General features: G+C 35.0%; 4 protein-coding genes across 4 annotated transcripts; 1 reads left to right on the top strand and 3 right to left on the bottom strand.

Moving 5' to 3' along the window:
* Nucleotides 1–766: 766 nt before the first annotated feature.
* LOC130510708 (solanesyl diphosphate synthase 3, chloroplastic/mitochondrial-like) lies at nucleotides 767–1,203 on the bottom strand. Its single transcript, XM_057007291.1, has 2 exons — nucleotides 1,038–1,203; nucleotides 767–968 (listed from the first exon to the last, which is right to left on the bottom strand). The coding sequence occupies exons 1-2, from the start codon at nucleotides 1,155–1,157 to the stop codon at nucleotides 792–794; spliced, it is 297 nt and encodes a 98-aa protein (XP_056863271.1). The 5' UTR covers nucleotides 1,158–1,203; the 3' UTR covers nucleotides 767–791.
* Nucleotides 1,204–2,031: 828 nt separating this feature from the next.
* LOC108852572 (uncharacterized) lies at nucleotides 2,032–3,018 on the bottom strand. The gene has a single exon (XM_018626072.2). The coding sequence runs from the start codon at nucleotides 2,937–2,939 to the stop codon at nucleotides 2,121–2,123; it is 819 nt and encodes a 272-aa protein (XP_018481574.1). The 5' UTR covers nucleotides 2,940–3,018; the 3' UTR covers nucleotides 2,032–2,120.
* A 4,023-nt stretch (nucleotides 3,019–7,041) lies between these two features.
* On the bottom strand, nucleotides 7,042–7,711 carry LOC108852129 (protein TIFY 5B-like). The gene is made up of 2 exons (XM_018625628.2): nucleotides 7,466–7,711; nucleotides 7,042–7,377 (listed from the first exon to the last, which is right to left on the bottom strand). Exons 1-2 carry the CDS (start codon nucleotides 7,622–7,624, stop codon nucleotides 7,168–7,170), a joined length of 369 nt encoding a protein of 122 aa, XP_018481130.1. The 5' UTR covers nucleotides 7,625–7,711; the 3' UTR covers nucleotides 7,042–7,167.
* A 3,457-nt stretch (nucleotides 7,712–11,168) lies between these two features.
* LOC108851514 (uncharacterized) lies at nucleotides 11,169–11,636 on the top strand. Its single transcript, XM_018624952.2, has one exon. It carries the CDS (start codon nucleotides 11,265–11,267, stop codon nucleotides 11,523–11,525), a length of 261 nt encoding a protein of 86 aa, XP_018480454.1. The 5' UTR covers nucleotides 11,169–11,264; the 3' UTR covers nucleotides 11,526–11,636.
* The last annotated feature ends 1,244 nt before the right edge of the window (nucleotides 11,637–12,880 follow it).

Raw genomic sequence — 12,880 nt, 5'->3', positions numbered from 1 at the left:
CGAGGAAAAAACAAGACTATCTATCATAAGTCAAAACTAACATTTGTCTGCATTTGAATCTCAATAAGTATTCTTGTTTTTTTACCATTGTTTCTTAGGTTATAAAATAGTTTATTAGATTATTAAATGATCAAATCCCTTTGGACTTGTTATATCAAAAGATCTGAAGATATAATTATAAATTATATTGATAACTACAACTAAATGGAAATTCGGAACTTTGGCATTTCGTAAGAGTTTGTTCAAATTAAGACGCAATTCGAAATATTTAATTAAAACTTAAAAGTACCAAATTCATTTTTTGATAAATTTTCGGTAAAAATGATTATTTTTACTAAAACGGTAAAAAAAATCTTTTTTTTTTGAATTATACAGAGGTATCCTGACCCCATCGAAATGGTCCAGACTAGTCACGTGTTACCACATGTCGGTAAAAAAAAATCAAAACATCTTGTTTTGTTATTATGAGTGTAAACAAAACAATCAAGAAGTTTTCCAACACCTAACCCCAACAGGCTTTGAGCTCGCAATCTCGTAAGATCCATTATCATTGGGCCTTAGACAAGTAAACACATCTATTTTGGTAAAAATGATGCGATAGAATATCGTTTTGGTTATATTTTGGTTCCATCTTTGTTGTTTAAAATGGAAACGACCACTTTGTCCAACATATTATTTCGTGAAAAGTGTTGGACAAAAACAAAAGTTCCTTTAAATGGAATGAAATTGAAGGATTATCATCATGTTATGATGATGCTTTGGTGTAATAGAGAGACTTTTCTTGTTTATCCTCACTTGTTTCTGGTGATGACTCTATGTGTCAGGTCAATAAGTGCCCGCCTAGATCTTTTGACATCTTCATCTTCTGTTTCAGGTAGAGACCCAATTGCCGCTGCTGCTAGACTCGCATGTTCCATAGCTAACTCTCTTGTCCTTTGTATTCCTTTCTTCCCAAGATACTCTAGAACCTGGATTTGTTTTATAACATAAGAGACTTTTGAAAACATAATAGAGATTTCGTTTCTTTTAAAACTTACAGTGTCAACATTTGTTGGATCTTTATCGAGCTGATCAACAACATTGCGTAGCTGAGGAAACTCCTCCATGGCGAAGAGGATTGGAGCTGTTACGATCCCATGGCGAAGAGGATTAATCATGTGTCAGAAGATGTAAGCTACTGTCAAGAGAGTACCTTGTTACCCATTACAAAGAGCCAACACCACGCCTCGTATCCAAGACATCATCGTGAATGAGGCTTGCAACCTACAAAATGACCAAAGCATTACTAACTGAAATAAAAGAAGGATACTGGATCTTGGTTCTAACGAATGTTTATGAGTAATACTATAGTTAGTGACATGTATCATTTCAGTGATTTCAGCAAATACCCCGTTACCTTGTGTGTAATTCTGATGAGATTATATCTGCTGGTTCAGCAGCAGGTACGTGTACATTCAGAGCTGTCGCCATCAACAGCAAAATCTATAAACACAATAAAACAAAACCGGTTGTGACACCAAGGGGGAAATTGATTCAGGAGATGAAGACAAGATATGGAAACATAAAAGAGAGTATGGTCTCTTACAGTTGGACGAAACTGTTTTCCTTACACACCTCTTTTGAAGAGGCAGGCTTTGGAACATGAATATATAGCAGAAGTCAGATACATCAAACTATATGAGTTTTCTCTTGAACATCAAATCCAGCAGCAAATATGCTTCTTCATGACAATAAGTACAAATGAATGACAAAGTTTTTACAAATAAATTTATTTTCCTATTTTACCCAATCTAAACTTTGTAACAATACGGTATTGAAAATGACATTCTTTCTCCGGATTAACATTAAGGAAAAGAAAGATGAAATTTTACCTGAGCTTTGGGATGAGAGTGTATTTTTAATTAAACAAGTCGGCAACAATTCCTTTTTAACATCTTCTCTGTTTTCATTACTTTCAGCTGAAGAAATTAAAATTAGTTAACAATTATCTCCATGATCTCATTTATTACCAACTCTAACGACAAACGCATATAAAAGCAAAGTAAAAATAATAAACAAAAAATGACACAAAAAGGTTGACTAGACTTTGCCGTATTACGACAAATTAAATGAAACTGAACTTAGACTAAACTTTGTCGTTTGATATCTCTGTTGAACCGTTGGATGAAATCTTCGACTCGTCTGTTCACCTCCTCGTTCGACATCTTCGCGAATTCTTCAGATTCTTCTCTTACATTCTCCCACTTCTCCTCCGCCTCCTCATGAGCCTTCTTCTTCTCCTTGTGAACAACCATCCATTTCGAGCTATCGTCTGATTTGCTTCGGCGGTAACTTTTAGGTCTAGGTTTGATCTCTTGATGACGACGTTCTGAACGTGCTTTATCGGATTTGCTTCTCCCGTAGGGTTTAGGGTTCACCTTCTTCCTTGCGTTGCAAGTTTCTCCGTTACTGATGTTGTTCTCAGTCGTTGGCTCTTGTTTTTGGATAAGTTTGCTTCTCGGGGTATTCTCGCTTACGACTTGTAATGTTTTCTCAGGAACTTCATCTTCCTTGTGAAGCAAGTAACGTGGTAGAACTGCTTCTTTTTGTTTCTCACATTTCTTGATTTCTTCCGCCAAACCCATCCCATAGTCCGAGTTTTCCGATCTATCGCTTCTCGTCCTGGCCGCGTATTCTCCGTAGAGGTCGTGGTTCTCTCTCTCAGCGAATGCACCGTAATCCGCCGCTATGAAGAGGACAAGTGTGTTTGAGATGAAGAACAAGATCTTTGTGTTGTTGAAGATCAACAGAGGAGATACGTCCAGGACGTAGAAGATCAAAATGTAGGTGAAGATCGATAAGAGGATCGGGAGAAACGAATAGTATATGTTGTATTGATTCTTAACCTTTGTAGGCTCGAAACTAGGGTTTTCAACAGTGTACGAGGGTGTTTGTGTCATTTTGAGTGAGAGTTCGTGATGAGTTGTGCATTGGAGTTCGAAAGGTGCAGAGTGTAGTGTGTTTGATCTTCAAAGTTCATGTTCGGAGCTCTTTATATATTGTGAATTTGTGATCATGAATCTGAATTATTGAGCTCATCATGAATTTTCTATTCTACCCTGGACACCTACTAAATATTGCTTGTCGATCCTGCCACGATTCGCGACTTTTGTCGTGTTATGGTGATTTAACTTTGAGTTACGTGGAAATAATGCCCAATCATCTTCTGCATGTATTATTCAATAGTTAATCATTTGTTTACTTGAAAATGTACGAATACTTAAGAGATAAGTACAAGATTTTTTTTTGTCGTATTGTGTGCTGATTTAAGCAAATCGGGAAAGCAATTTAGGTCATGGTAAACAGGTTTGGTACTGCATAAACATCGACACGTCTTCATGTGCCAACAACACACTTCCGTAATTTTTGTTCTTATATTTATACATTACAATAAGTACCTTTAGGCCCGTCTCAAGTATCAAATGGACCCTGTGCTACAAAATTTTTGAGATCTATTTTCTAATACACTTTTTTTTAAAAGAAATTAGACCCTAATCTAAGCTAAAAATGTCAAAAAATTGAAATGGACCCTGTGCAAATGCACCTCCAGCACAGGGTCAGAGCCGGGCCTTGAGATTATACAATACAGAAAAGAATGACCCAGGTTTTGACAGCACAACAAAGTAACATAAAACAACGTATATACGATGGCTTTTCTTCCACGTATCTATAAAAAGTGATTTTTTTGGTTGCTTCACCTAATGATCAAAATTTATCTGAGTTTATTCATTTCTTAAATTAGCTGGAGTGAAAGAGACTCTTAGTAAATTTCTTTTTTTGAAAAAAATCTTTCAAGGCAGTCATTTTCCACGCATGAAACAATTGTCGATAAATTACTTTCTTTTTGTCAACAGATATTATTTAGACACTGAAACGGAAAATTTAGACAGCTGTGTAATATTCAATACATATACAAGTAATCTCATCGACTTTGGTAAAAAAAAAATTCTTGTTGGTTAAGCTACAACGTGGCAATAGTGAAGTTCATGTGTGAGTACACACGTTGGCGGCTGATAATTATTTCATTGTACAAGTGTTACATCTTCTAACTTATCTTAACTTGTGGCGATAATTCTTGCACGTTTTTTATTTTTGCCATCTTAAATATTATTAATAAAGTCTAAAAAGGCCCAAAGAAAACATCATACAACCGACCCAATACATCGAACCCATAACCTAGAGACCCTAGCCCATTAGGCCAACTAACATTCCAAGCCCAAGAAAGTAAAATCGTGACCCAACCACCACCGCCCCACATGTCGATCCCAAAACGTCCAGAAAGACGCGTGTCGATGGTTGAAGCATCACCATCTCAGCCGAGGAAGTCACCGCCGGGACCATCGGCCGTCTCTCCATGGGAGGCTATAGTCACCGTCTTTGTCATCAAATGGAAGTCGCCACTGAAACCAAACAAACACTTCCCACCCGAAACCACCGGGAAAACTCACCATGAACACTGAACGCCACTTCCAACGACAGTATCAGAAGTAGAGGAATTCAGTTTCTTCAACACGTACGCCACAGCTTCGGAGAACGTCGATCAAGGAACTCGATATCTCATCCAAGCTTGGCCTCCAACCACACACGATCGAAACCATCATACAGTGCGAGCAAACCAAAGAGACGAAAGCCGGCAACCACCACCGCAGCGGAAAACGGCGCGGCCCCAGAGTCCAAGAACCAACCATCCATCTACCAAAAGATGCGATGCTGGAGACGAAAACCGGCGATAAGCGAAGTAATAGAGTCTTCTCATCTCAGAGCCGAGGAAAACAGAGGAAAAGAGATCCCGACGAACCCATGCTTTCCGATATACGCATGCACCGCAAAAAAAAAAAACAAAGAAGGACTGGACCGATGGTGGCTAAGAGCCAATCCGTCGGCCGGAGATACAAGCAGCGGCGGAGTTTTAGAGATGGAACATAGCACTTTTTCCTTTATTCTTGCACGTTTATTATGATTTCTCCATTTTAAACATCAAGTTTTTTTTTGTTCTTCCGGCTCTTTTGCCTCACATACGTATTCCACAGTAATATATGCACAGCTACACCTACACGCTTACAACTGGATATAACCAATATAATAAAAGATTTGAACACACTTAGTAACGAGGACTTATATTTGAAGTGTCCCAAGCATAATTATAATTTGTAGTCCATTTACTTAAATCAAATGGGTGAGTCAAACTAAAATTTCATAAACAAAATGGCATTCGTCTCGATCGTTTCTAGGTACGCCCCCAATTATATCCAAAAAAACTGGCTCCCTTCTCTGAAAAGGTTCTTTGCACTTAATACTTTCCAATATTCAGAATATTTTCATAACTTTTTGAGATTATCTCTGAAGTGTGAAATATAAACATTACCTCATCCTGTCTACGAGGTATTTGAATAACAAATAAAATTGCTAATAGCGTGATGGACCATCAGTTCAAGCTTTATATCGCAAAGGATTGTCCCTCATGGCTCACAAAATGTCAAGGACTCCAAAATCGGTCTGAGCTGCATCAATCACTTTATTGCTAAACTTTTTTGAACAGTTCATATGTTGTTCCCAAAAAAACAGTTCATGTGATAAGGATGGAAAAGATAAACTAAAACAGATGAATAAGTAAAAAATGATCGATGCAGAAAAAATTGATATTGTTCAGCAACGGCCTACATCGAAAGACAGAGAGAAAAAATTATTAATGTAAAGTGAAATCTATTTTGGATATAATAAAATTGCATGAATATAATACATATATATGGGACCATCTTCTTCAAAACCGTGTAACTAATGGATCCGCGGATATATGCGGCTACTAATGGTGATTAAATCGAAACAGCGTTTGATATAGAAAATTTCTTATACCATTTAAATTGGGAACGAATTTGCCTCGAGTAATCTGATCTGAATAATTGACCGATCAGTTAGATCTCCAACTATCTTCTATAACGAGTCACAGTAGATTTAAGCCTATCAAAAATTTAATTCTGATGTTCAGTGTGTGTTCTTCGATGGGCTTTGTTCCCCATCTGTTTTGGACTCCATAATTGAGTTTATGGTTTGGGCTACCTATTCTTCTTTCTATAAACGTGGTTATATGAGTCATGACTCATGAACTTTCTATATAAAAAGTAAAACAAGTCGATCAACTTAATATTTGTACTTTGATGTGGTTTAAATCTGACATTATAAATCTCTATATACTGTAGTACACAATTAAGTTATCATCAAAACTGACACTTTAAAACTCTTATGGGCTACTTATTCTTCCTTCTATAAACGTGGTTATATGAGTCATGACTCATGAACTTTCTATATAAAAAGTAAAACAAGTCAATCAACTTAATATTTGGCTTTTGTACTTTGATGTGGTTTAAATCTGACATTATAAATCTCTATATACAGTGAAACCTCTATAAATTAATACTCGATAAATTAATAATCTCTATAAATTAATAAATTACGTCGGTCCCAACTTGGACCAATGTAAAATATGATGCAAATCGATAAAATAATAAGATAATAATATTTCTGAAACTCCCATGTAAATATATAGTCCCACTAAAATTATAAATTAATAATCTATCAATATATATTTTTTATATAAATACAAACTAAACATTATATTGTTAGTTTTATATTTACAATGAAAATACATCTATTTTCTTAATATTTCAATATATGTTGATAATATTTAGTAAAATTATATCGAAAAATCACATAATAATTCTATGAAACATAAAAATATACACCAAATAAAATAATAAAACAATACTAAAGTTAAAATTTAAATAATGTATATATGGTAAAATCAAATATTTTCTTATTTTATAAACAAAAATAAAAAAATAGAAAAAGTTCTAAAAAGGAAATTTTTGTAAATTAATATCTCTATAAATTAATAAATTAATATCTCTATAAATTAATAAAATTTTAAAGTCCCAACATTATTAATTTATAGAGGTTCTACTGTAGTACACAATTAAGTTATCATCAAAACTGACACTTCAAAACTCTTAAACTACTCAAGGTTCTTTATATTATGTCAAAGACACAGCAGGGAAAGCAGTCCTATAAACAAAAAAAAATTGTGATAACTTAATGTCTGAAATGAGAAAAGCTGAAACTAGATAAACAAATTTATCGAGAATGATGGTAAGGGCCAGAAGCCTGAATCCGAACATTCCGTTTCTGAAGAAAACTACGAAGAGATCTCTTCATGGAGGCCTTTTGATGATGAACTCGGGTCAAATTGTTTGGGATTATTGAAGGATCCGGACCGTCTGAACTTTTCAATGATAATGATCTCTCTTCGATATCTTTACTCGCTAGTGACAGTATACTTTTTGCCTGCATAGATTAATAACCATTGTTAATAAATTTATATAGTAACCGATACCATGGATGTATATAAAAATGTATGTATAGTATATAGTACCTGGAGATGGGTAAGATCTGAAGAAACACATATGTGACCGTTGTAGAAAATAGTTAGAATCTGAGATTCTTTCTTTGGCTGTGGAGTTTTAGAGCTGCTTGAATCATAAGGAGGAGAAAGAAGGCGAAGTTCCAAGTCGCAATTGGTTTGCATCTCCATCTCTTAATTTGTGTGTAAACTGTAAACGCTTGTGAAGATTTTGATGCTGATGATCTAGTTAGATGATGATGTTGGAGCTAGTCGACTGAATTATATATATGAATGTATGCGTGTATCACGTGTTTTGTATGTGTCGCGGTCGAAGAGAGAGAAGGATCATGAAAATCCGACACAGAAGCTGGAAACATAACGGCGAGATGTGGACAGAACACAGCTTCACATCTCTTTTTCTCTCTCTCTCGGATTTATACGCACGTGTAAAATGTTTTCTATGTGGGTCACTTTATTTATTTTCATTTATTCTTTTAGAGGCAATATTCCTCTTTTCTTTTATTTTCTTTTTGTTAAAGCTAATTACGGCAAATCTTCTTGTAATCTTGTTAGCTGGGATCCGATTAATTTTCATTTTCTTAAGTAAAATTTATTTTTACTAAAAATAACTTATCATAAATTTTAGTGGGGTTCTTAACAGATTTATATTAATATTATAATTCATTCTATTTATTTGATTAAATTATATTTTATTTAGATAGTTATACTAATTATGAAACGACAATTGTGTTTAAAGTGTCTAGAGGATTTCTATTGGCTTCTCTTTGAGAAATTTTTTCTCCATGTTTCTTACACTATTCCTTTTTCTATTATTTTTTTGATAAATAAAATGAATTATCATACTAATATAAAATCTGTTAAGAACTCTATTTAAGAACTTTCACTGTTGAGGGTGCTTCTAACTACAGAGTTCGAAATATATATATATATATATATATATATATATTATATAAATGTGTATGTAATTATGAGGTTCTAAACTTTTCGAAAAATCGAATTTAAAATATTTAAAATTATATTTTTGAAATTAAGGTTAAATTATGAGGTTCTAAATATATATATATATATATATATATATATATATATATATATATAGAACTTCGAAGCTAGAAGCTAGAACCTTTATTAGGATGCTCTAAGAATATAAGATATATAATGTATTCCTTCCTTGAACAAGGGTTCTAACCTTTTGAATCGTTTGCATTCATTTCCCTAATAATTATATATACTATGTTTTAAATTTTATAACATTTCAGTACTAAATATATTTTTTCATACAATGGCATGATCTCACTCGGATGAAGTGGGTTTCCATCAAACAATGTAATACATGTATATTCATGTGAGCATTGGATGCAGACCCAACTGTATAAAGTTAGGGACGGACCATAAATATTGAATAAGGATCTTTATAGAACAATTTCTGTAATAATTTAGAAACCTATATCTATGTAAGTTATCTTTTTAAAAAAGTTAACACAAATGTTTCATTGGGATATATGTCCATATCCGCCCTCAATGCTTGTCATTTCTCCAAAACTGTAATTCATTGAGACATTCCTCCGAACCATTATTTCTTCTGTTTTTGGATTGTTTTTCAGAGAATCCTTATAACTAGTTTGGTAAGTCGACTGTACTGTCATGGTAAACTAATTCAAGTATTTGGAGAGATTTACTTTGTATTGATCATTTGCCTTGCATATACGAATATGTTAGAGACGTAGGCAAACATACGCTAATACTCTTGTAAAATAACTAACTCCCATGTGCTTAATTTTACATGTTGGTCACTATCCATTATGCACTATGGTATCATTTATCTAAATCATTTTTATCACGTGATTAGTTATTAGTTTATTACTGTAGTAAATTATATAAGCACGTCATTCGGCCCATCGTATTGGGATTTGCCCACATACCGACGAAGAAAGTCTAAACAACGTGGGAAACGCCAATTAGCGATGATTAATTTTTTTTTTTTTTTTTTTTTTTTTTAACAGGGATGTTCCGCAACCCGTAGACCCGTAGACACTTCCGTAGTTTTCCGCAACCCATAGGCCCGTAGTCACTTCCGTAGCTTTCCGCGATCCCTTAGGCCCGTAGTCACCCCTGACCCGAAACCAGCCGTTACTAATATCCATTACTCAATGGCCCAGCACCAACGCCGCGCTTAAATTTAAACTTGGGGAGGGCGTAAAGCATTTCGTGCCACAAGGGTATTCGAACCTGGTCCGTATCGGCGTTGAAACTGCCTCAAGACCACTAGCCCACCACCTCGTGGTTATAGCAATGATTAATTTTCTAGATAAAATATAATTACGATATCAAACTATTGAACCGAAATGACTGATGAGCTAACTTGGTTGAATTACATTTGAAATTGATCATCAATGCTTTAATAATGATCAGACCCTGTGAACTTATCACGATCCTGACGTATTCACGGATGATACTGATGAATCACAAGTAGATACTGCGTAGAACACAAAAAAAAACATTTCCTTTTTTTGATAATCCAGTATCCGACCACTAAGCGTGATCGACTAGCCTACCGGGCCTAAGTCCATGCCATTACAGGATTTTAAGCCTCCACTTAAGGGCTCCTGGTTACGCGAAGTGGTCTGGAAGGCGAGAGGAGCCCATGTGAAAACTCTCGTGGCCAACGCGGATCGAACCCAGGACGGGTACTCCAGCCGGAGTTCCTTTACCACTAGACCACTAAGCGTGAACACAAAAAAAAACATTTCCTGATAAACTATGTAATGCAAACCGCAAAGACGCTGGTGAACAAAGGGTATGAGGAATTCATAGACATTGATGATTTCTTAATCGAACCATTATACTGAATCCAGAGATCAATCCTAAAAATAATAATTTATTAATAAAAATTGTATAAATTAAGTATAAAATAACTTACAGAAAATTGAAGTAAAACCACCAAACGATGATCAAACAATTAAAAAATAGTGCATATAGAATGTTATGCATAAATCTTATATAAAAATAAAACTGGTAATTATACAGTCGTTATTATAATATTCTTTCATAATTAATCTTGAAAAATTAAATAAAAACCCCTAAATCTATTATAATAAGTTCCCAGTAATCAGTAGTTGCTGCCGACTAGAGCTGGGAATTTGATTCATTATCCGCGGGCCCCGCCCCGTTTGACCCGCCGCGGGGCGGGTGCGGGTCGAGTGATTTGAAAAAAATTGTTCGCGGGTGCGGGTGCGGGTCGAGTGATTTTAACGCGGGGCGGGTGCGGGTCGACCGAATTTAAACTGCGGGTATCCGCCAACCCGCAAAATTAAAAATTTTTTTTTTTTTTTTAAAATATGATTTTTTTTAGTAAAAATTATGTTTTTTATAATAAAAATAAAAAATAAGAAATTTTTAAAAATTTAATTAAAATATATTATTTATATTATTTTAAAAAAATAAATTAAAATAATTATTTTATTATTTTTTTATATTACCCGCGGGTCCCGCGGGTTACCCGCTAATTTATGCGGGGCGGGGCGGGTCTTACATTTTTTAGATGCGGGTCAAGCGGGTCAAGCGGGTCGAATTTTTGAATCGAAAAAAATGAGTCGACCCGCAGCGGGGCGGAGCGGGTCGGGGCGGGTCGACCCGCAAACCCAGCACTACTGCCGACGAAAAAGAATATACTCAAAAGACAGGGCATAATAGTCATTCTCTCCATCTACTTCTTTCCTGAATAGAAGGGAGAGTGAGTCAATCATATGGCGATACAGTCCCAAGTTTTGTGATCCTGAAGCCATCGGAGAGATAGAGATCGAGAGATCTAATGGCGGCGATAACAACCGCGGTGATAGCAATAGCAGGAATCATACTGGGATGGATAACGATAGAGATGGCTTGTAAGCCTTGTCTTGAGAAAGGCCGTGAAGCCATCGACAGATCTCTCAACCCCGATTACGATCCCGACGACGAAGACGTCGATGCATCTTCCTCCGCCGTCTCTCGCGCTCCTCTCCTCACCAATCGTCCTCCGGATGTCCCCGATCCATCCGCCGCTGATCCCTCCACCGCGATTAAGTCAGTCTGATCGGTTCGGTCCTTCGATTCTTTTTTGTTTGGTCTTGTATTTACCTGAATTGCTTCCATCCTTTGTGTAAACAAACCTCTTAATAAACGATGTCGTGCTTTGAGCTGCTTCTATGAGTTTGTTGATTTTGTGTTCTTTTGTTGTTGTTTTGTCTTTAGCACAAAAAAAAAAATAACATCATTGAGACAAAAACTCTTCTAGCATTGGTTGAACAGACAAAGATCTTGATGAATTCAGTTCTTGTTTTGTGGGAAGAATTGTTCTTTTTCCTCCTCGTTACATCAAAATGGTCACTGTAGATCCTATCAAATTGGTTGACCGTCGACGTGCAGAAGAAATTGGACACTGCAATTGTTAATCAGGATCCTAATTCGAAACGGCTCAAAGGGCTCATTAGTATTAGGCTTTAAAAATTATGGGCCTTGGCCTTAGTATGAAATATCATACTGGGCCCTAGTATTTGGTGGAGGTAATTGAAAGCTAATAATCACCATACGAGTTTCGAACGCAATCCCCTTTTGTCTTTGATTTGTGATCTTAAATTAGTGATCTCTGCTAACATTGTCACGCTTACTATGTTGGGGGCTAACTGAAAGCTAATTAATTAGCGTGGATATTATTGTAAACCCTGCATCAAAAACCGATGCTCGGTTTCCTTGTCTTCTGATAACTTGAACATGCTATGCTATACCTTCAACGGAGGTACTGCAGGATGATCAGCTACCACTCCGTCTTTCGTGCAACAACTCTACTGCTCTTAGCAGCTGTAAATTGTCAAATGTGGTTGAAGGAGTAAGTATGTCCAGTGCCGTGCCTACACTATGTGGGGCTTAAGGCAATTTCAAAACTGGGGCCTTTATAAAAGATTTAAAAAGTTATCATGTAAAATCTGAATTTTTATAAAATATATATATTCAGCATAATGGAACTTTAAAAAAAATATATTTTATGTATAAAATATGATTTAAATGTGAAAGAAACATAGTTGAAAAAAAAAAAAACTAAAAGGATTTGTTATAAAAAAAATATTTATTAAGATTCCTTATGTGTATTTATTGTATGATGACAAAAAAATCATATCTATGTTAGTTAAGAATATAAATTTTAGATATAAAGTTGCAAAAAAAATTCAACAATGCTAAATTGAATTATAATGATAAAATATAAAATCTTATAAAAAGTTAAATAGAAAAAGACTAACATAATTAAATTATAAGACACAAATCTATATTATTAAAGTTGAAGTACATTTTAGATTTGTTTGGAAACAAGTATAGTATTCCAAATAAAAGTTGTTTGGAAACATGAATAGTAGTATTACATTAATTGTATTTCCATATTTCAGTTAGCTTAAT

Source organism: Raphanus sativus, chromosome 4 (assembly GCF_000801105.2).
Source record: "Raphanus sativus cultivar WK10039 chromosome 4, ASM80110v3, whole genome shotgun sequence".
NCBI lineage: Eukaryota > Viridiplantae > Streptophyta > Magnoliopsida > Brassicales > Brassicaceae > Raphanus > Raphanus sativus.
This window is presented reverse-complemented; position numbering and strand designations above follow the sequence as displayed.